Source organism: Chiroxiphia lanceolata, chromosome 2 (assembly GCF_009829145.1).
Source record: "Chiroxiphia lanceolata isolate bChiLan1 chromosome 2, bChiLan1.pri, whole genome shotgun sequence".
NCBI classification, from domain to species: domain Eukaryota; kingdom Metazoa; phylum Chordata; class Aves; order Passeriformes; family Pipridae; genus Chiroxiphia; species Chiroxiphia lanceolata.
Genome location: NC_045638.1, coordinates 8947119 through 8968700, shown reverse-complemented (window position 1 = coordinate 8968700; position 21582 = coordinate 8947119). Strand labels below are relative to the sequence as shown.

General features: G+C 39.9%; 1 protein-coding gene across 1 annotated transcript; it reads left to right on the top strand.

Moving 5' to 3' along the window:
• The first annotated feature begins 446 nt into the window (after positions 1-446).
• Positions 447-20956, top strand: LOC116783363 (cytochrome b-245 heavy chain). The gene is given in 15 exon segments (XM_032680872.1): positions 447-552; positions 3234-3329; positions 4738-4761; positions 4763-4842; positions 5031-5037; positions 7334-7418; positions 8641-8786; positions 9193-9383; positions 12312-12441; positions 13363-13455; positions 14805-15058; positions 15343-15505; positions 16298-16444; positions 17627-17751; positions 18484-20956. Coding segments are annotated over 15 exon segments (1713 nt in total). The 5' UTR covers positions 447-507; the 3' UTR covers positions 18611-20956.
• The last annotated feature ends 626 nt before the right edge of the window (positions 20957-21582 follow it).

Sequence of the window (21582 nt, the reverse complement as noted above, 5' to 3'; positions counted from 1 at the left end):
GGCTTAATGTGCTCCACAAGAGGAGTGTGAGATTACATTTTGAAGCTTCTGTGTACACTGAATTATTGGAAGAGAAATAATACTAGTGATTATTTATCAGCAAGGATCAGCATGAACTGCATCTCAGACTTGAAGAGATAAAAATGACAAGTTCTGGGCAGAGATAACTCTTTTGTGCTTTCTATATTACACCTCAGCATTTAAAGTTATATAAGTGGCAATACATTTTTTAGCAGAAAACTGAGCAGTTGTATTATTTACTTTATCCTGTGTATCACAAAGAAAAATAGGCTGTTTCAATACTTTATATATATTTGGGTTATGAAAAATTATATGTAAAGATAGTAGAAACGCGTTTGTGCATGATTCAATGGTTAACTTATTTCCTAAATGAATGAGAAAGGAAACAGGTTGCTGCAAGCTTCTGCTCTCACTTCCTTATGAGAGAAGACATAGAGGCTGTCCCAGAGAGAGTGGGGCTGTTGTGCACACACATCTCGGGCAATCATGGGTAACTGGGTGGAGAATGAAGGACTGTCCATCTTTGTCATTGTAAGTACAATTTTTATTGTGATTTGTGTCAAGTAAAAGTTCTACAGAAAGTTCTGTGCTAAGCAGTTCTCACTGTGCCAGTGAATGATGCACCTGATTATGCTGAAACTAGGTTTAGCAAGTGCAGGGAAATGTTTCAAGGGAATAATTTTTTCAGAGCTCTGTCTGGTGTCTCCGTTGCTGTAGTCTTCATTGTTAACTGAGAAATGGTCATATATTAACTTTAATTTGCTCTGTTAAAAATATTTTAGTTAACAAAAACAGGTGACATTACAACTCACTTAACTATGTGCACTTCAACGGAGAAAGCAATACATCAACCACCTTTCCTTGCACTTTTGTAAATGAAAGTGAGTGCAACTGAAAGCACGTGTCTTGGTGGTACAAAATATGTATTAGAGTCAGATTCAAGAATTTAGAGCAGATTTCATGAATCCTTCATCAAGAGAACTAGTATTTGAATTGAATTTGTTTACAGCTTGCATAGAGGGGCTGTTGAAAGTAGGTTAAATTACTTCTGAGCAAAATTAAAGTATTGAAAAATCCCAGTTGCATTTAAGAGTGCTAAAGAGTAAGCAGGGCAGTCCTCCTTGGAGAAAACTAAGTTAATATTTCAGTGGTTTTTTGACTTCACAGTGCGAAGCACTATAGGTATACCTAAATACCCATGCTATATGCAGATACATATATTAAATAACATACACCACACAAAAATGTAAGAGCAGTTAAGGTATTGTTGCCAAGGTGTGCTTAGTAGATGTAAATGGTGAAAGGAAGAAAGAGAAGACATAGAACTTAGATATTGTGGTGATGGCAAATGTGAATATCTTTATTCGAAGGAGTATTTCTGCTGCTATGAAGAATCAATACTTTCATATTCGTTGTAGATGAGTCGCTCTAGTTAGAAACATAACCCTGTAGCCGTGGCACTTCAGTGCTTGAAAGGGAGTAGCTGGATTACTGTCACCTTCCGTGACTTGAGGAAGTTGAAACTTACCAGAGGTGAATTTTTGCTTTTTCTTTTTTTTTTTTTTTTTTCCCCACCCCAGAACCTGAAATATTAAAAGAATTAAGTAAGAGGCCTTATTTGTTCAGATAAGGAATTTGAGTTTAGAGCCTCAAAGCTGTAACAAGGTCAGCTAACAGGGAAGGAAACTCCGGAGACACTGATAAAACCAGCTAAAAGGGCAGATCACTGGAAGCCTTACGGAAGGGTTCTGCTTTGGCCTCTCCAGCTTTGCTGCACACTGACCAGGTACGGTTGTCCAGCACTTGACAGAAACAGGACTGACACAATTTCTACAGATGTGCCTCAATAGAGCAGAAACATGTCAGCCTGAACCCATCCTGTGCTGCCGCCACTGGCGTTGGGCAGAGACGACTGACTGCAAACTCTACCCAAGCTGCCAGAGGGTGTCACAGTGTTTTCAGAGGATCCGTGTTTCATATGAGTTAACACCCAGAAGAACTGTAAAAGACCACCAAGATGAGGCCAAGCTTCTTGGTCTTTTAAATGCTTAGGATATTTATTTAAAGTCAGAGTGTGTGAGAGTGTACCCTGAGCATTTAATCCTGAGATTAATCCTGAGAACCCAAATCCATGGTGTTTTAATGAGGACTTGGGATTTCCTATATACTGCCTTACCCTGGTGGAAATCCCTTCATTTCCCAGAATTATTTACATTTTCAAGATCTGAACTAGTCCTAATTTTTTTTTTTTATAGTGCCAGTGGGTCAAAACCACTAGCAAATGTATTAGGATAACTAGGTTAGGAGGGGTGAGGGACTGTAATGTCACAGTTTTCTGAAATCTTTAACTTCTAACCAGAGACTGAGTTTTCTCCCAGTTCTCAAACTTTCTCTGTTTTCATGCACCACTCAGCAAACCTACTTAGACAGGGTGTGCACTGATGCAGATTTGTTTCAATATGGGATATGAAGTCAGCCATCCAGCTCCAGGAGGCAATTGCCCAGGTTCATGATGATGTTTTTGCCCAGATGGACCTATGAGTTGATAACTTGTCTTTTGCTAAAGAAACCAGAGAAAACTGCACCACGACATGGGCAAGTGTGAGAAAATTCTGCAGTACAGCTACGAGGAAGCCCAGTTTGGCAAGTCTGCGTGCTACCAATATTTAATATTTCCTGATGGTTGATTTCAGACCCTCAAAACCTCCTCTTTAATTCAGCCCTAGGTGTAATTTAGGCTATCTGTGTTTAGATCTCAAGCTTCTTTGTCCTTTGTCACAGCTCCTAAGTCTTCCTTACATAGGTTAATGTACCTGAGGAACTGCCATTTGGCATTGCCCTGAGGACACGGCATTAAGTCCCGAACTTTTAATCGTGTTTGGAGATTCAACTACTCACAAAATAGTAAACACCTGTTAAATATATGGTCCTTTTGCAATTAACGTGTAAACTCCTTGAGCTGTGCAAAAGTTTCAGCCACACATTGCTGTATTTTGGTTTATTGCCACTCCTGTGTCCTGTGTGCACACATCAAAGCCTATTTACACCTGAAAAATTTCTGTCACCCCTGCTGAAACATTTATACCCTGTAGAACACATTCTCTGTGCAAACAGAAGCACAGGGAACTAATTGACCATTATCTAAGCTGCGTAAATTCAGATGGATGATCTCTAAGAACAAACTGTAAGCTTCCTGTTTAATTCTCTTTCAGCTTGTGTGGCTGGGGTTAAATGTCTTCCTCTTTTGGTGGTACTATCTTGTGTATGATGTCCCACCAAAATTCTTCTACACCAGAGTACTCCTCGGCGTAAGTACAAGACATTATTATCTTGGCATAGACAGAGCACAGCGTTTTTACCTAGTTCCACTTGATTGAACCAGGGTCAAGTGGCTGGAGCAGTAGGTTCATGTAGGAGTTAAAGTCACATGCAAACAGATAACTGAATGCAGGACAGTTGGCAAGTGCTTCTGAAGAGAAAGGCTGGTACACAAAATAGAGAGATCCCATTCCAAACAGCTTTCGGGTAGCCTATTATGCTCCTGGTAATTAAAGTGAACGTTAATTGTGGCTGCTTTATTAAGCAAAAGTTGAATAAAATATTGCCATTGAACTATTGTGCAATTATTTTCCCTTGCAATTATTTTTTGGAGCATGAATAGTTTACAAAGATATTAGCTCTGAAAAGCAATCATCATTCACATGTTCATCAAGTGTCTGAATTACAGTCAAGTTGTGAAGTGATCCTGGATTCTGGGCTATTCAATATAATCCAGCTGGTTAATGCAGCATTATGTGTGCTTCTAAAACTTGATTCCAAAGCTACAATGGTCATGACCAATTGACAGGGAAAATTAATTTGTTCACATATATTAAAACCCTGATCACAGACATAAAATCAACCTAAGCTTCAAATCACAGAGCACAGGGTTTTATCAACGGTTTGCAAAGCCATGGTTTAATTCAACAAAGCATGAAATCTTGTTCTGCATACAGCTTCAGATCTGTGTTCCAAACCCTGTCCTTTGCAATCATGATGTAGTTGCCTTTGAAGTCACAGAGACCTGTGCTTGAACAAGTAGGGCTCAGTGTAACCCCAAGTCAGTAGCTGTGGTCTGAAACCTGAAAGGGTCCCAGTTCATGCAGGAGAGTAAATGCTATCTTTTCCTTCCCTTCACTGTGTTTGGATTAATATGATCATTATTCCCTTATTTCAAACAGTCTTTGTTCAAAAATCTGAAATAATTTAGGGTGTGAAAACCAACATTAAGGAAACAGATTCCTAAAAGATGAGGAAACAAATTTCCTTAGACTCCCTTTACTGACAAAAGAGAAGTTAAGCCACTTCCCTCATAAGCTGTCCCTCTACCATAACCCCCAGTCAACTGAAACAACAGCTGTGAGACTTTCTTTACACAAAACTCTACTAATGGTTTAGATTTGCTCTGTGTTTGACTGTAATTGCCAGACATGACAGGGAGCTTTTTATACAACCATATTATTTGAAAACTGAAGGTGTCTATCTGGAGGAACATGTTCTGTCTGCACATGTCTCTGACTTTACCAGAGCACGATTACTGCGAAATGTGAACATTCACATTGTTAACATGAACTTATTGTAAGTTGTGATATAATAAGTAAATTAAATTAGTGCCTATCTGTGTCCCAGATAATGTCTTAGACAGTGCATTTAATAACAGCCTCTCTCCAATTACAGCGTGCCTTGGCCCTTGCAAGGGCCTCCTGCCGCTTGCCTGAATTTCAATTGCATGCTGATTCTGCTGCCAGTATGTCGAAACTTGCTCTCCTCCTCAGAGATCAAGTGCGGTAAGATGAAGAAAGTATTTCAAAATTTATGAAAGATATTAACCTGAACAGCCTTGCAAATATGCCGAGAAACTTTGTCCAAGTTCCCCAAATACACCATACTTTGGGGATGTCCTCTTTTACAAAGCAGATAAAGCCTGGAGTTTGCTTTGAGCAAGTCTACTGCCCATGGTGTATTTAGAGCTCTGTTGTGAGGTTTAGCCTTGAATTAGTCCTCTGTTTTTTGCTGCCTCCTGGGCATGGTGCTGCCCTGGATGCAAAGTCCCTCTTTTGACTGGCAGCGGCTGTTGGTGCTTACACACATACATGTCATTTGTCACTGATGGAAAACTCCACTTAGAGAGGGAGATGTTAGCCCATGTCTGCCATCTTTCCATAGTCAGTTCCCAAGACAAATGTAGTTTTTCACGGACATTCAGAATGGGACTTTTTTTCAGCTGGTTCATAATTACATTCTTTTAGTCTGAGTTGCATTTCCATCTCAGGATGAAACAGTTCACAGCCTTTTGACATTTTCTAGCTCCTAATGCAGATGTTACAATCAGCACTAAGGAACCATCATTAAGAAAAGCACAGATGATTCTAAATGACAGCTGGAGAGGCTTCCTATGATAGTACTGACTGTATCACACTGCCAAAATCAAGACTTCAGGCATTACAGCAGAAATAGTGCAGACAATGCAGGCCATGATCCAGTGAAAAAAACAATATTCTCAAGCTCATGAACTGTCCTTCCAAATGTATAATGATTCCTCCTTTCTTTCTGGCCACTTAATATATACATGATCAACAAAAACAGTTCGAAGAAGCTGATTTTCATCTCTAAATCTAGTATGAATTCTTTCATGCCAATGAGACAGCCTGTGGGGGCCGAAAAAGCAGAGCAGAAGAGGAAGTGGTAAAACAGATGCAGTGTTTCAAGAGTCCTTCATAAGGGAAGAGAGTGGGATATGAAGTAATAAGAAAATAATCAGAGACAACCCAGGCTGTTCCTCCATCTAGTACATATATCCTGAAAATAAGTGTGGCTGAATAAATGAGATGTGCCTGCCACATTAAGCTCCTAAATCACATTTAGTAGTAAGGCCAGTGCTCTAGACTTCCTATGGTACAACACTTAGGAATATGAAGTTGGAACCGCACACACTGGGTTTTCAGTCTTTTCCTATACTCCTTCAGATTCTGGGCTGCTACAAAAGCAGACAACCATACCCTCCATGTATGTAAAAGGAAAGAGAAGAGTAAATAAAACTGTAGGTCCAAAACTGTCCTTCCCCCTGGGATAGATCACCTAGTATCTACCAAAATTCAGAGCTGACTCCCAGGCTTCAGGAGTCAATGACGAACATAAATTTAGTAAGAAATAAGGTTGCTGTTGGACAAGACAAATGCAACTGGAGATTCCACAGAGGTTGATCTGAAAGTGAGTTGGGCAGAGATCTCCTGAGGTCAAAGCAGTGAAGATCTGAAGATACTTACTGAGAGATTACTGAAGGCTAAAACCCGATTCCAAGCATTGAGAGTTGTACTCCATCTGAGACTTCATGCTACATTTTATTCTACGATCTTTTTAATTGTGTCTCAAGATATGGAGACAGCCAAATTTCTCCTGGCCGATATTACAGTCTACAGAAATCATTGCAACAGCCCCAGAGTGTTTGCCTCTTGTGAGGAAATGTTTGTGTTAGTTTACAAAGCATTTACTTCCCTTGGCCAGCCAGCAAACCAAATACAAAGCTACAACACATGATAATCATGCCTTATACTGTGGGGAGACAGCAAATGCCAACTTTACAGGAACTTAAAGTTCTAGGAAGACTCCTAGTGACTGCAGCACAATTCAGATGGAGCCTGTTAGGAACCCATCATCATTCTTCATGAAAATATCATTCTGTTTTTCTTAAGAACCAAATTCTTTGATTTGTGTCAGCAGAGATTTTTTCTGTCTGTTTCTTTTTGGGTTACTCCAACAACAAGTTGTAAGTGAATTCCTGCAAGGACACTCAGTGTTTTGGGGAAGGAATCCCTTTGTATTACCACCATAAGTGACTAGCACATTTGGGATGGGAGCTCTCTGAGACAGTTATACCCAAACTTTATAGTCCATTTCTACAGCATGAACCACAACTGTAGGATCCTGATGCTGAGTGGCAACTTGAGAATCTGCCATGGAAGACTGTGATCCTTCCTTCTGTTTATAACCTGTAATTTAACACAGATAAGATATATACATTTGTCCTACCGGATTTTTTTTCTCATTATCAAACACTTTGTTTCGGTGAGATGTGTTGAAAAATAATCTGTTATTTCCATTTTCTGAAGTATGGGGTAAAATATTTTTTACTATATCTAGGAATTCTAGGTTTCTCCTAGCAACGTCAGCAATTGTTGTGCTCAGGGTCACTGTTTTTGTCCCTGCATTGAAAAAGTTTGCACAGACAACACAAATAGTCTTCAAATATGTTTTTTTTTCTTCATACCTAAAGTGCTGCTCTACCCGTATCAGACGACAGCTGGACAGGAACCTCACCTTTCACAAAATGGTGGCATGGATGATCGCCCTTCATACTGGTTGGTACTCTAACTTTTCTTTGTTTGTAGCTTTCTTGCGCATTTTTTGCACAGAATCTAAGTGGGATTCAAGTTCTTAAGGATATGAGAAAAAACCTGATTTCATTAACCTAAAGGACTCAGTGTGTGCCAAAGCTTAAATCAGATTCCAAATATTTGTCAACTGGCAGAGAGCAAAAGATAAACAAGAAAGAATACTTTTATTTTGAACAATCAGCATGATTTATGACAGTTTAATAAGGTGTATTTAGCAATGCCCTGAAAACCAGGTATCCTGCCTTGAATTCTTGTTGTTTAGACTTATTTCTTCGCTGGCTATTCTGAAACAAATAATAGAAATTATTAAAAAAAGGTATAGAAAGTGTGGACTGGCCATGAAAATGTTTTTATTATATTTTATCTCTCATTTCCTAAACTAAGGGGTTTCTACCACTTTTTTTTCCATCAAATTCCTCACTCCTCAATACAAGTACCTTGCAAATCACACATCCTAAACCAGTCCCTGTATCAGCACATTACTAGAGTTGAGCAGGTTCCCTTTCTGAGTTGTGGTTGAAATCTGAGCACTACTTCATAGGAAAGGAGCAGGGTGATGCAGTTAACATCAGGCCACAGAGGAGATCTGCAGCAGAGGAGGATTGTTTGAGGCTGTTTGATCTGCATCTGTTTTGAAGGTGAATAAGTATCTGCTTATACGAGAGGAGACAAATTTTGTGAAGCATTGTATGGTTTTACCCCTGCAATAACCTGTAGTAGAATTAGTGTGAAACACCTCAGCTTTTTAAGGTTTTTTGATGCATTTAACCCAGCAAGAATATTATTACTGACTATTAGCAATACAAAAGAACAAATGCTACCCCAAAGAAATCCAGATTTACTTTTTGGCACTCCTACATAAACCCTGGATGAGGATGATCCTGACAAGTAATTTAAGACATCCCATGCTTCAGTTTCCCATGTATTAAGATACATTGTTGAAAACCTATGTTAAACAAAAGCATGCTGGAAACTTCCCTTTACTTCTTACCCACGCAAAATTGGTAAACTTCAGGTGGTAAAGCTTTAACAGTAAAACACATCAATGATCTGAAATCGTGGCGAGGAGGGTGAGAATGGCAAAGGTCTAAAGCTGCAGTTGACAAAGGTGACAATGTTTCAAATGTAACTCAAAACCATGAGTACTTGTGCTTAACGCTGATTATTCGTTTCCTGTGGCTCCCAGCAATTCACACCATCGCACACTTATTCAACGTAGAGTGGAGCGTGCAAGCCCGTGTTGAAGAGAAAGGAACTCTGGCAGCTGCGCTGTCCAGCCTTGGTGACGAACCACACGAAAGCTACGTCAACTTTTTTAGACAAACTATTGGGGTACGTGAAATCAGGCTGTGAAATCATTATTGCGTTTGTTTAGATGATCATATAAGACCAGAGTGCCTATTTCTGGTGTGCAAAATCCGGGTTTGGGCCATCTTGCGGCAAAACCTTGTGTAATTAATTTCTCTATGCTTGTCAAGAATAGTGTTGCTAAATTTTGATGGCACCTTGAACTTTTTCACCTAAGGATTTCAAAGTAGTTTAAAATCATTATGCAAAAACAAATATCCTGCAAAGCAGTCTTCTGAATGGAATGGGATTTGGGCATTTCTGGAATACAAATTCACAGAGGGTGGATTTCAGACTTGTAACAAGGTGCAGGGTTTGGTGAGTGATGGTTCAACTGGCTCTGCTTTGATGCAACCCTTTCTTTAGACCAACATGTACATTTATTTCACAGAATCCTGTGGGGGGCCTATATGTGGCTTTCACATACTTGGCTGGTCTCACTGGAGTTATCATCACGCTGGCCCTCATTCTAATCATCACATCATCCACCAAAACCATCCGAAGGTCGTATTTTGAAGTATTTTGGTACACTCACCATCTCTTTGTCATCTTCTTTATTGGCCTTGTCATCCACGGTGCTGGGTGAGTATTTGTGTTTACCACAAAATACATGATAACTACAGTATTTTAATTTAAAGCCCTCTACACGCATGAGTAAAGGATTTCAGTCACTGAGCAGCAGTTATTTTTGGTGTGCCAATCAAAGTGATGGGCCAATACAGGCTCTGAGAGCCAAGAGGCTCTCACTGAGAGGTGCAACAGGCTGTCCACACACGTGAGGTTTTATGATATTTTGGCAAACTGCTCACTGAAACTCAGCTTTTTCTGATATCTTAATTGTAAAGCTCTTTTCCAACGTTCTCATTTCTAATTGTTAATTTATTTTTCTCTCCTAAAAGGAATTGCATCACACACATGCATGTAAGGATGTCTCAGTATAAAGATTATTCAGAGTCTAGAATTTTGCTGGGTAAATGAAAATTATAGTAATCACAGATATAGAGTTATGTTTCAGATTGGATGAACTTTTAATACCAGCAGCATTTAAGAATAGATTTTTAGCTGCTGTAGCTCAAATACAGTAAGTTTTTCTAACATCCAAATGCCAAACATCTTTTTCCATTGTTGTCTCATTCCATATTTTCTTGTGAAATAGCTGAAAAGCCTTATGAAACAGTTTTAGCACCACACAATTTTATCCCTTAGGAAAATGAACTTTAGTTCCATTTTGTAAAACCAAAGAACTCGTAAATAAAGAAAAAAAAAAGACTCAAGTATCCAAGCCACATTTTGTAGTTCATAATTACACTACATTGTCCTTTTTAAAGGAAATTCTAGATGCATTAGAAAGCATGCTTGAAAAATGCCCAGCGAACACTGACTACTCAAAACCACTTCCTTTCATTCCAGTAATGCCATAAAAAAAGACAGAAATGAAAGTAAAACGGGAAGAACAAAAATAGAAGGCAGATGGGGATCACCCCCAACTATTTGTCCATTCCAACTTTCAAAACAAGGAGAAGTTTTAAGCAAAACCTGCTGAAGGAAAAGAACAAGTGATTCATGTTTTCTGTAGCAAATATTGTAGAGTTACTGACACAATGTCCAAACTTGCCAGTAGCTTCTACATAATACTGTCATAAAGAGGTACAAATGTCAGTTTATCTCAGGAGACAGAAGACTGTCACATGTATGTATTATACACATATGTACATAAATATATATTTACAGAAAACTGAACCAAATATTACTATTAGAATCAAAGGGGCAAATTCTTGCCTGGTACAAGCTCTTATAGAACTTTTACAGCACTGATGTTTTTTTGTGTATGAGTTATGTGGCACAGACAAATGTTCCCAATTTCCCATCACTGTAAATGTAAATAGGGGAGAGTATAGAGGTGCAGTTCACTCTGCTATGGAAGCTAAAGAAAGACTTTCAGCCAAAAAAAAAAAAAGAAGTCATTATAAGGCTACACTACTGAGAGCTGAATTACACTACCAGAAGAGTATCTGCACTGAGTAATAAGGGAAAATAAGTTTTTCTTTCTCTTGTGCAGGGTAGTGGCATTTTCAAACCTTGAACAGAGCATAGGGCAAGGCAAAAACTCTCAGGCTGCCTTTTCCTTAAGCAATGGGGTGAACAGAGGGGGAAATGGGCTCCTCCTGTTCCCATAACTCATCCCAGAGGGTGGCTCAGCTGAACCCCGTGTCATTAGTGGGGAAGTAAATTGCAACTGCTGATGTTCCTGCAAACTACAACTCGTGATGCTCCTGGGACAGTGTCACTGCTTCCCTTTCTTTTCCTGGCAGGATATTAATCAAACCTTTAATGTGGAAGATGTTCATTAGTAATATTTATGAGCAGAGCAATATCTTAATTTTCAAGAATGTGCACAGGTTTTCTAATAATCCTCTGATAAATCTGTCACCCAAAGATAGGCATGCATGTGACTTAGATACCACGGGAGTTTTTTGAAATATCAGAAATGTAGTCTAGTTCACAGACACTGAGCTAGAAAAGCAGAAAGGGAAGTCATGGAAAGAAGATATCAACAGAATTATATAGGCATAAAACTAAACAGCCTGATCAGAATCAGATTGTTTCTAGAGAAAATCAGCAGATCTAATCTGAATTCTTCTGTTATGATACTTACCTACTGATTACCATCATTTCTGGGACTCTCACATGCCCCTGAGGTTGGCAGAACTCCAGAAAGAGGCAGCAAATAGTGAACAAGATCAGAATACACTTTTTGCCCTCGAAACTGAAACTGTCTCTCAGCACTAGTTCTGCCGCTGGAAATACAGCTGGATCAGTCAGAATTCTCTATAATAAAACAAACAACAACAACAACACAAAAAAAACCCTAACCAGGCAAGACAATAGGGGCCATATAATCAGCTGATGCAAGCTGGTATAGCTGATATAGCTGCTTCCTGTAAGAAGCATCTGTGTTCACTCACACCACCTGAACAGCTGCCCCACAGCTTTAAAGGGAGAAGAAGGGTCAAAGTAAGAACATATGTCGGAAAGGGCTCTCCAAATCTGTAAGATAATAGAAATAATCTCTGTACTGGTCAGTAGGAAATTGATTGCTTGTCCACTCCAGGTTTCGGGTTTTTTGATGGTTTTTTTGTGGTTTGTTTGTTTTTTTTGTTTGGGTTTTTTTGTATTTGGTTTTGGTTTGGGTTTTTTTTATTTGAAGAAAAAAGCAGGATAATTCAGAAAAGAAAAAAGCTCTCCTATTGTGACCACATCCTGGAAATGGCAATGGACAGAACTCTGATCTTGAAATCAGTATTTTCTCTCACAAACTTTCGTCCCCATTTTTATTTCTTTAATAGCAATTCTGTGGGTTGATTAGAGCAGTAAAGCTGTATCAAAGCTATAGCAGTGCAATAGTCCACAACTCAATATAAATAGAGTAGTACATAAATAGAATAACAGTAAGGGACAGATATCTTCATTTTAATTTCATTGCCTTAATGATCTTCACTTTTTTTCCAGGCGTATTGTACGGGGCCAGACAGCTGAGAGTCTGGCTGAACATAATCCAGAGATTTGCTACAAGAACTTCACTCACTGGGGGAAGGAGGGGGCTTGCCCAATCCCCCAGTTTTCGGGGAATCCTCCTATGGTAAGAAAAGTTGGCTTGAGTGTAAATCCAATTGAAAGTGTTCACAGTTTACTCTTTTTCTTAAATAATATATGCACTTGCATAGGAAAAGAGCCATGTAACCTCAGTGCTCTTCAGTGGCAGCTTTCCTTACATGAAGAAATAGATTTCAACACAATGGATGATAAGCAGAAGTAGACTACAGACAGACAGACAGGCAAACAAACAGGGAGACAGACAGGCAGACAGACGGACAGGCAATCCACTTTCATTGTGCCCTAAAATGAGCACAATTAACAGGCAAAGCAAATAAGCAAATGGTGTCTGAGAACTGTATATCCAAAAAGTAACCAGTGTCTCTTGGGGTTTTCTAGAATCACATAACAGATAGTTTCAGATTATTAATGGATCATTAACAAAAAATTAATGCCTCTGGAAATGCGACATTGAAACTTCAGCTTTTACTGACTAACCAATCTGGTTTTTCTTTCACATATCAGACTGATCTGTTAACAGAAACCACATATTTTCCTGCAATAATACAGACCTGAGTCAATAATACATTTAAAGTTTTATTCCACATTTCACTTCATTACCTTATTTTTTAGACAGGGACAAAATTGCTTGTAGGAAAACACCTTGCTGTAACTCTGGTAGAAAGTAAAAAGCCAGCTGTAACTCTCTGACCAGAATTTTGAAGGTGTCATATATCTTAAGGGTTCCCAACTGTGGCTAATAAGGAACCTAGATTACTTGAACTTCATCTCTGCCTGTAGCATTTCCAGGATTTGATTTAATCCAAGTTGCCATCTCGTCGAGTGGAAAGTGTCCCTGTCCACAGTAGGATGGTTGGTACTAGATGGTCTTTAAGGTCCCTTCCAACCCAAATCTTTCTATGATTCTATGATTTTCATCACCTGACTTATTGTCTTCTGCTTACAGACATGGAAGTGGGTAGTAGGTCCCATGTTTCTGTACCTGTGTGAGCGGTTGGTGCGGTTTTGGAGGTCACAGCAGAAGGTTGTTATCACAAAGGTATGTGCTGATGCTACACCTAGTACCAGGCAAAACACTACCATTATTTTCCAAATGGTACAGCAAAGCCAGAGGCTCCTACACAACAAAGTTGTCAGTGAAAGGCATGTTCTGACCGCTGTCATGATGCAAACCTCTAACATCCTCTAAAAGGGAGCAAGAGGAGGAAGTTTAGCTAAGGCACAGGACTGAATCTTAGGAAGGAGAATTTTCTTTGTATTGGGTGAAAAATTCCACAACGCAGAAATTCAACAGACTTAAGAGTAATTTAAGATACAGAACAAATGACTTCTGAAAATGAGAGTTAAAGGGTGAATATTTTATGCCCTCAAATCTAATGCTGAGCTTCCATTCCCCATGATGTGTTGCAGAAATACTAACCCAGGTTCTGTAAGTCTGACAGTTAAATTAGTGAGGCACTAAGCCTAAACATATAAAAACTACCCTGGCCTTTCCCAGTGTAACTTCCTCTCATGACACTGTGCTGCATCTTGAGGACACACCCTGTTCAAATTGCAGCAGGGTTTGAGGGATGACATTAGATATCTCTACTGTGCTCTAGAACAATGCTGACATGTTGGAAGCTGCCTATATATTCATGTGCTTTTAGTAATTCTAGCAAAATGTCTGTGAGCCATTTCTACACCATGTGTCTGTGGTGCCTGTTTAGTGCCCTGTTAGCAAAAAATTTCTTCCATAGTTGTAAGCACTGTTATTAATACCTACATTAGCAGATAGAGAGGCTTGATTCTCCCTCTTGCAACTCTCTTTTGAAAAATGAAAATAACTTTGGCAAACAACTTTAGAATTAAAAAATCGCAGTGGCAGAATTGCTAGCAATAACTAGTCTTGCTTCTAGAATATTGCTTCTTGGCTAAAAAATAGTCAAGGTCCCCCAACAATAACAAGACAACATCAGTTTCCAGTGGTTTTGCCTATCCAGTTCCCTATCTGCATGATAGCTCTATGTTTTCTCCCCTTTGTTTACAGTCAGGTCCATTAACAATGTGCTCTGTACAACTGTGTAAGGTGCATCTGGAATTAACAACATGCACATGTAGATCTGGTGATGTGTTACAAGATGTGCCAGTCTGGCCTGTCCCTTTTGGAGGGACTCCAAGCGTGGTGTGAAAAACTGTTTCAATCAAAAAATCAGCATCTTCTCCAGGCTTTTATCTGGCTGTCAGGTGCTGTCCGTCACTCTCAGTTCTGCTGGGAAGACAGTTTCACCTACTTCCCTTGCTCTCAGAGCAGAGGATGATGACAGTGATGGAAGATGTTGATACATCCAGTGAACAGCAAACACAGACGTCTTTTCCTGTTTTTCTCCCTTGTCCTTCTCACTGCAGGTGGTCATTCATCCCTTTAAGACAATTGAGCTCCAGATGATGAAAAAAGGCTTCAGGATGGAGGTTGGACAATACATTTTTGTCAAATGTCCAGCTGTGTCTAAACTGGAATGGCATCCATTTACATTAACCTCTGCTCCAGAAGAGGATTACTTCAGCATTCACGTCCGTATTGTAGGAGACTGGACAGAGGGCTTGTTCAATGCCTGTGGATGTGATAAACAAGAATTCCAGGAGGCATGGAAGCTGCCCAAGTATGTACAAAGAATCTCTGTGGTAAAGTTAAAAAACACCTATGACAGTTTAAATTTTGCTCAACCAGTTTGGCGACACCAGCGATAAAACCTTAACTACTTCCATCACAGATATGGGCCTTAAGTGGCTCTTCACAGTTTCTTCTATCAATTCCACCTCTCCTTCTGTTGACTAGTATTCAGTCCAAATATGCATTGTAGCAGAAAAATACCTTTTTACTGTTATTTTAAATGGTGTTAATAAATATTCATTATTGATTTACTGAGCATACTTTCAATTTCAGGATAGCTGTGGATGGCCCCTTTGGAACAGCGAGTGAGGACGTGTTCAGTTATGAAACAGTTATGCTTGTGGGAGCTGGAATAGGGGTCACCCCCTTTGCATCTGTGCTCAAGTCTGTGTGGTACAAATACTGCCACGATGCGACCAACTTAAAACTCAAGAAGGTATGTGTTCTCATCCCCAGAACCCATGTAATTATTCATGGGCCAAGAGCCCAAATCAAAATAGGAACAGCAATGGTGATCTGGCTCCAGATATACATAAGTCCTAAAAGAAGAAAGAGTCCAGTTACCTCGCAAGGTTAGCAGGAGGGATCAAAAGCAAAAGCATAATGAAAGGAGAAATAGCCCATGAGCAAATGTACACACTGACTCTGGCCCTGGGGATTTCCACTTGCACTGGAGATGGTGTTCAATCTCCTTGAGGAACACAAAGTCTGAGGCACTACTGTAGCCTGGGCAAATATTGCATTCCTTCCCCAAGCACTAAGAGAAAAACTTTTCATCGGTGGCAGAGCAAAGCTACCATCCTCCTCTCCCCTCCTGCCCCTGGAAACTCCCTATGCAAAGGTGTGGGGTCATATTTTGCAGTTATGGTCCGAACAGAACTGGTTTTGTTATCTCCTTTATCTTGCATGCCAGCAGACAGAAAGAGAGTTCACCTCTAAATCATTTCTTTATGTCCTAACAAACTGTTTTACAAGAATGTAAGCAGGGAAACATCGTGAACTAAAAACGTTGAAGAGAAATAGAATGATATTTCCTTGTTCTTGCAGTCAGTCATTCAGCTTTACAACCCTCCCAGCATTAAAACTGATTCAACAGCATCCTACCCACCTACTGAAGTGGTCAGGGCAATTTCTACAAGAACTGCACAACCCTCACTCTGTCAGCAGATACAAACCCAGAAACCAGAAATGCCTATGTCCCCTGACAGTTCACTCTTGTCTCTTCCAGATTTATTTTTACTGGCTTTGCAGGGACACTCATGCCTTTGAATGGTTTGCTGACCTCTTGCAGTCTCTGGAGGCCCAAATGCAGGAGAGGAATAACGCGGATTTTCTCAGCTATAACATCTACCTTACAGGCTGGGATGAAACTCAGGTAAACACACTGTGGAAAATATCACTTCCACATGCACTGGTGTTAATCTTAGCAAGTCTGTTTTGATAAATGTTCAAATGGTCTTTTATCCTGGGCATTCATCTGTCTCTCAGAGGTTTTGAATGCAGACAGGTATTATCCATTAGGAGTTACATGGGATCAGCAACTGATGTGCACTCTGACATCCTATCTGGTTTATTCTGGCCATGCAATGTGGGAAGCAGGTTTTCCTCACAGCAGCAACGTCAGCTGACCATGAAAGTATCTCTAAAACAGTTAATGCTGCCTAAAGCATATAATTAACAGCATTTGGGACCAGAGAAGCTAATGCACAAAGGGTGAACAATAGCGGCATATTTGTTTCAGGACTCTCATGAGTTCCCTGTCTGGTCCCACACTTGTAGATTGCTGTGAGGGTACAAAGGAGCAGCCACTTGAGAATGTGTGATGAGTCAGGAGACTCTTACTTTTAGTGAGGTTTTAATTTAGTTACATCTCACTATTGCAAAATTCACCACGTGCCTACAGTGCTGTGGCTCAGCTGGACAGAGAGGGAGGTGGAGGAGCAAGGTAGGATGTTATCACATGTACAGTGTTAAAAAACAGGAAGGAAAGAAGAAAACTCCCACAATTTTTGCTTGGGAAGAAAGTTACCCGTAATACTTTTTTTCCCTCACATAAAATCTCTGCAGAACTCTACAGGGCCTGAACTTAAGCCCTTAACCACATCTTCTCTTCCTGGCTTTACTTAGCTGGTCTAGGTGACAGTTACACAGGCAAGGCCTCATATGGATCAAACCTTCCAGAGGGTAAACTGTCAAGACTTCATTGCAGTCAAGACAGTTTTATTATTGTACCTGAAGGGAAAGTTTTGTTTTAATTTGCAGCTCTATTTTAGAGTTCTTAGACCAAAACAGTTCATTGCAAAAGAAATGTAATTTCTGTGATCAATGCTTCACAGCTTTAACTTTTGAGATCACCCAATGTGGGGAAAAGGAATGGGTAGACACTGGTAGTCAGGACTTTATGAATGTTAGCTTTCCTTTCAAAACCCCATAAATTCCATATTCTTGGTTGGGAAATAATTCAGTCAATATTGACATTCTTATTTTTTTAACAAGACATGATGCTGCCATTTCTGCCTCTGTCTTTACACTGCCCTTTGCGTTTCATTTCCCGCAGGCCACTCACTTCGTGGTGCATCATGAAGAAGAAAAAGATGTGATTACAGGCCTTAAACAAAAAACCTTGTATGGAAGACCTAACTGGGAAAATGAGTTCAAAACTATTGCTGAGCGGCATCCTGGGTAAACCTTTGCAAATTTATAGTGTCTAAGGACTTCCTTTGTCTAAATGCCATACAGCACAATCTTGTTCCTCTGGCTGATAAAGTCTGAGGAGCATATTTTTTTTCTAGCAGTCTCCAGGTATCTTCTATTCTCTTTTCAGCAATGAAAAGAGAATATTTTCCAAAGTGTTCCAAATCTTGACCAAAGTGTTTTGACCTACAATTTAAAAAAAAAAAAAAAAAATCATCCTTTTTTGGTCAGGTACTTCTTGGAGTGTATAATTACTAGCAGAAGATTTAGGAAAAAAACATAACCCATCATTTCAGCTGAAGTAAATAGGAATGAGAGGTGATGTCTAAATACCTCCAAACCCACTTTCTACTTCTAAAAACAAAACCTGAATATGGATGACCTTTAACTAAGCAGCTAAAATTAGTAGGAAAAAAACAGACAGCTCCTCTCAAGAATTTGTGCCATAAGATCTTTGAAGCTCTATTTCCTTGATCCAGTGGGGTTGATAAAGCTGTTTTCACTGACTTCTGCTGAGTTAAGATTTAGCCCACCATTATTTCAGAAGCAGCAGTAAGTTTTAAGGGGTTATAAATTTTAAGCAAGAGATATCCAATTCTACTTTAGTTCCTGTAATTGAGAAAAAAAACCCTTGCACTATAGAGCATAAAAATTACCTACATGAAGAACATCCAGCTGCTCCATACCTAGTTTCTGACTATATTTTCATTTTCTTAACAGCTCCAGAATAGGTGTTTTTCTCTGTGGACCTGAGGGCCTAGCTGACACACTCAACAAGCAGAGCATCAGCAACTCAGAAGCTGACCCACGAGGAGTACACTTCATTTTTAACAAAGAAAATTTCTAACTCCTAAGCATGTGGGAGTCATTCAGTACAAAATCTAAAGACTGGATGTGTTTTTTCTTTTTGGAGTCTGGGAGGGACGACCCAGCTTCTAATTTCAGCTACACTAACACAAATCCCTTTGCTTCTTGGGAATTATTTTGGGTAGAGTAAAAGAGTAAGGTTTTACCTCAGGGAAGTTTACACTGCCCTACATGTGCTGGCTATTTAGTAGAAATCTGTTTTCTTTGTCTGTGTGAGGGGATTTCCCCTCAATTAATGCCTTTATCCTCCTATTATTCATCATGACTGCTGAACAGTCTGGGCTGCCTTATGCATTTGGGAGCCAATTCACACTGATAAAGCTTAATGCTATTGAACAATAAAACATTCTAGCATAATGCTTGCTATTGGGAGACAATAGCTGCAGCCAGTCCCTGAAGCAAGGGAAGTTGGGGAAGGGTGGCTGGGAAAGTTAGTTCCTTACTAGAGGAAAACTCTTTTGCGCACCAGCGTCTTCCAGGCTTCCAACATAAGCCTTAAATGCCCTGCCCAAGAGAGAATGCAGGCAGCTGAAAAACACCTGCTTCTCTTTAGGGAAGTGGAGAACTGGAAAAGAACCACCTGGGCTCCTGAGGACCACCCCAGCTGCAGGGGTATGACAAGGACAGACTCAACCCCAGTCCCACACCTGGCATATGAGCCATCGTTTGGCTGCTCTGAACACTCTCAGTTTCACTTCTTCAGATTCACGGTGCAGGGATCCAAACAAGAAGAGGTTTTGTGTTCTCAAGACTGCCATTTCTGATTTTCAAGGCTGAAAAAACTTGTTAAATGATTTAATGGATATTTTTCTGAAGCACTCAAAAGCACACAGTGCTTTTGGCCCTGTTGCTCAGCTGTTCCTCTTTGGTGGTGAAAAAGGCTTGAGAAAAGATCAATCACTTTATTCACAGCTACGGAATAAGTCTCCCATACACAGCACAGTACTTCTGTGTGTACACTACAGGTAGCAAGTTCTTAAAAACAACAACAAAAAGAGAACTGAAAGTTCTGATAGCAGTAGCAGAGGAACAAAAAAAAAAGAAAAGATAAAACCAGAAGCATAGAAAAAACATTGAAAAAGCAAGAGCAAAAAGCCTTGAAAAACCCCAGTTTAGTATACTATATATCAGTCTTCTGTTGCCTAAGCAGTTGCCTGCTTAGTGATTTTTAAACTCCACAGCCAAGCCCTGTGATAGTTCTTACACAGCACAAGACCTTGCTGACAGGTTCTTACAGCCACAGAAGAAAGTGGTGGTCTCCTTCTGCCATTTCAGACAAGTTTGTGAAGCCATCTGGTTGCATGTGGCATATTTTACACCTCATCTTGCCAGACAGGATGTGTTCTCCATCTACAGCAGTTTTAAATGTTATCGAAGCTCTCAAAGCTGCTTCAGAAAGACAACCTACCAGTTCCTATTTATTAATATCAGTTTTTGATTAATGTTGGCAAGGATCAGCTCTTGGTGGGGAATTTTACACTTCTTTCCCTCAGAAAGGCCATATTCAAATCTATATAATTCTGTTTGAAACACACCTATTAAACAATAGTAGAACATAAGCAGAACCTAAGAAACTTCTTCTGTAGAATGAAAAATATTGCCACTGAAATATTAGGGTCTCATCCAATGCAGAGAGTACTGAAATATTTGCCTTTGATTTTAATGAAAATGTGATCAGACTTTTATACTCTTAGAAAGTGGGCAAAGAAGAATCACAAGGATTCTAATGGAGACAGCATATTTATCATATGAAGAGTCTTGGAGGGGTGTATTTTAATTCACCCATTAATTTTCTAAACATTTCCGAGTTTGTTCTTAAAAGGGATCTTTTCTTAGTCAGTCATTTGCAATGACACTCCCTGACCTGCTGCACACTTGTACCAGGGTTTGTTTGTCACCCAAAACTCAGAAAAAGTAATTCTGTGTTTATTAATAAATAATTATCATCCTAAAACATATAAAAGAATAAGCAAGTGAGAACTTCTCAGTTTCTTTCAAAAGTTTGTCATATTCCTGCTAAAATAGGAAGCCATGCATTATCAGTCATGGTCTGAATATGAAGGGTTGTTTATACCTAGGATACATGAGTGAAACAGAGAGCACTGAAATACAAATATAAGAACCAAACTAGCTTGTCCTCAGGGCAGTGGGCTACAGGTGAGCCTAAAGGACAGTCCTTTGTGGCCAAATGCCACTGCTTGCAATCTGACCAGATTTCAGCTGGGGCTCTTGCTGAAAACTTCCTCCTTCCGCGTGTTTGTGGATTTTCTCTCTTGGTGGCAGGGAAAGGGATCACTTTGACAATAAACTGGTTCTTTTGCTGTCAGCTGATTCTTTTGGCTCCAAAGGGCCTGCCCTGGAAACAAAGGGTGGTCTCTCACCTTTGTTTGAGAAACTGCACATGGTATTACTCAGCAGTTTAGCCAAGGCCATCTGGCACCATGACCCTGCTGCAGTAGCACCATCGGGGTGTTCTGAAAGGCAGGACTGTCTCAAGGTTGGTTCTGTGGACCCCAAGGTGAAACAGCGTTAGTGGGGTGGCACTGAATGGTTGAAGGCAGGACTTGAGGGAGCTCCATGTTTCATTGATGAGAGTCAATTGCCACCACAAAACTCTTCCTTCCATCTTTATTAAGTTCCTAATTTATTGGGTGACAAAGTAAATGAGCTACTGTGCTTGCTCTGGCAGAGCTCTGCCACTGTCCACACCTACCAGGGTCTCTGGGAGCCCTCCAGTATCACCTCCATTTCCAGTGGAATCTAAACAACACAAGCAGCTCTCCCAGTAAGACTGTCCTTTCACAGTAATCTTCAATCCTAGCTCTGCCTCATGGGCAGGGATGACTCTAAAAGAGGTAAAACATCATCAGTGCAGACAGGAGTGCAGTCTGTGTGACACACGTTGCTGAACTTAGGCTGTACCTGAATTCACAAAGTGGATTGACATCTGAT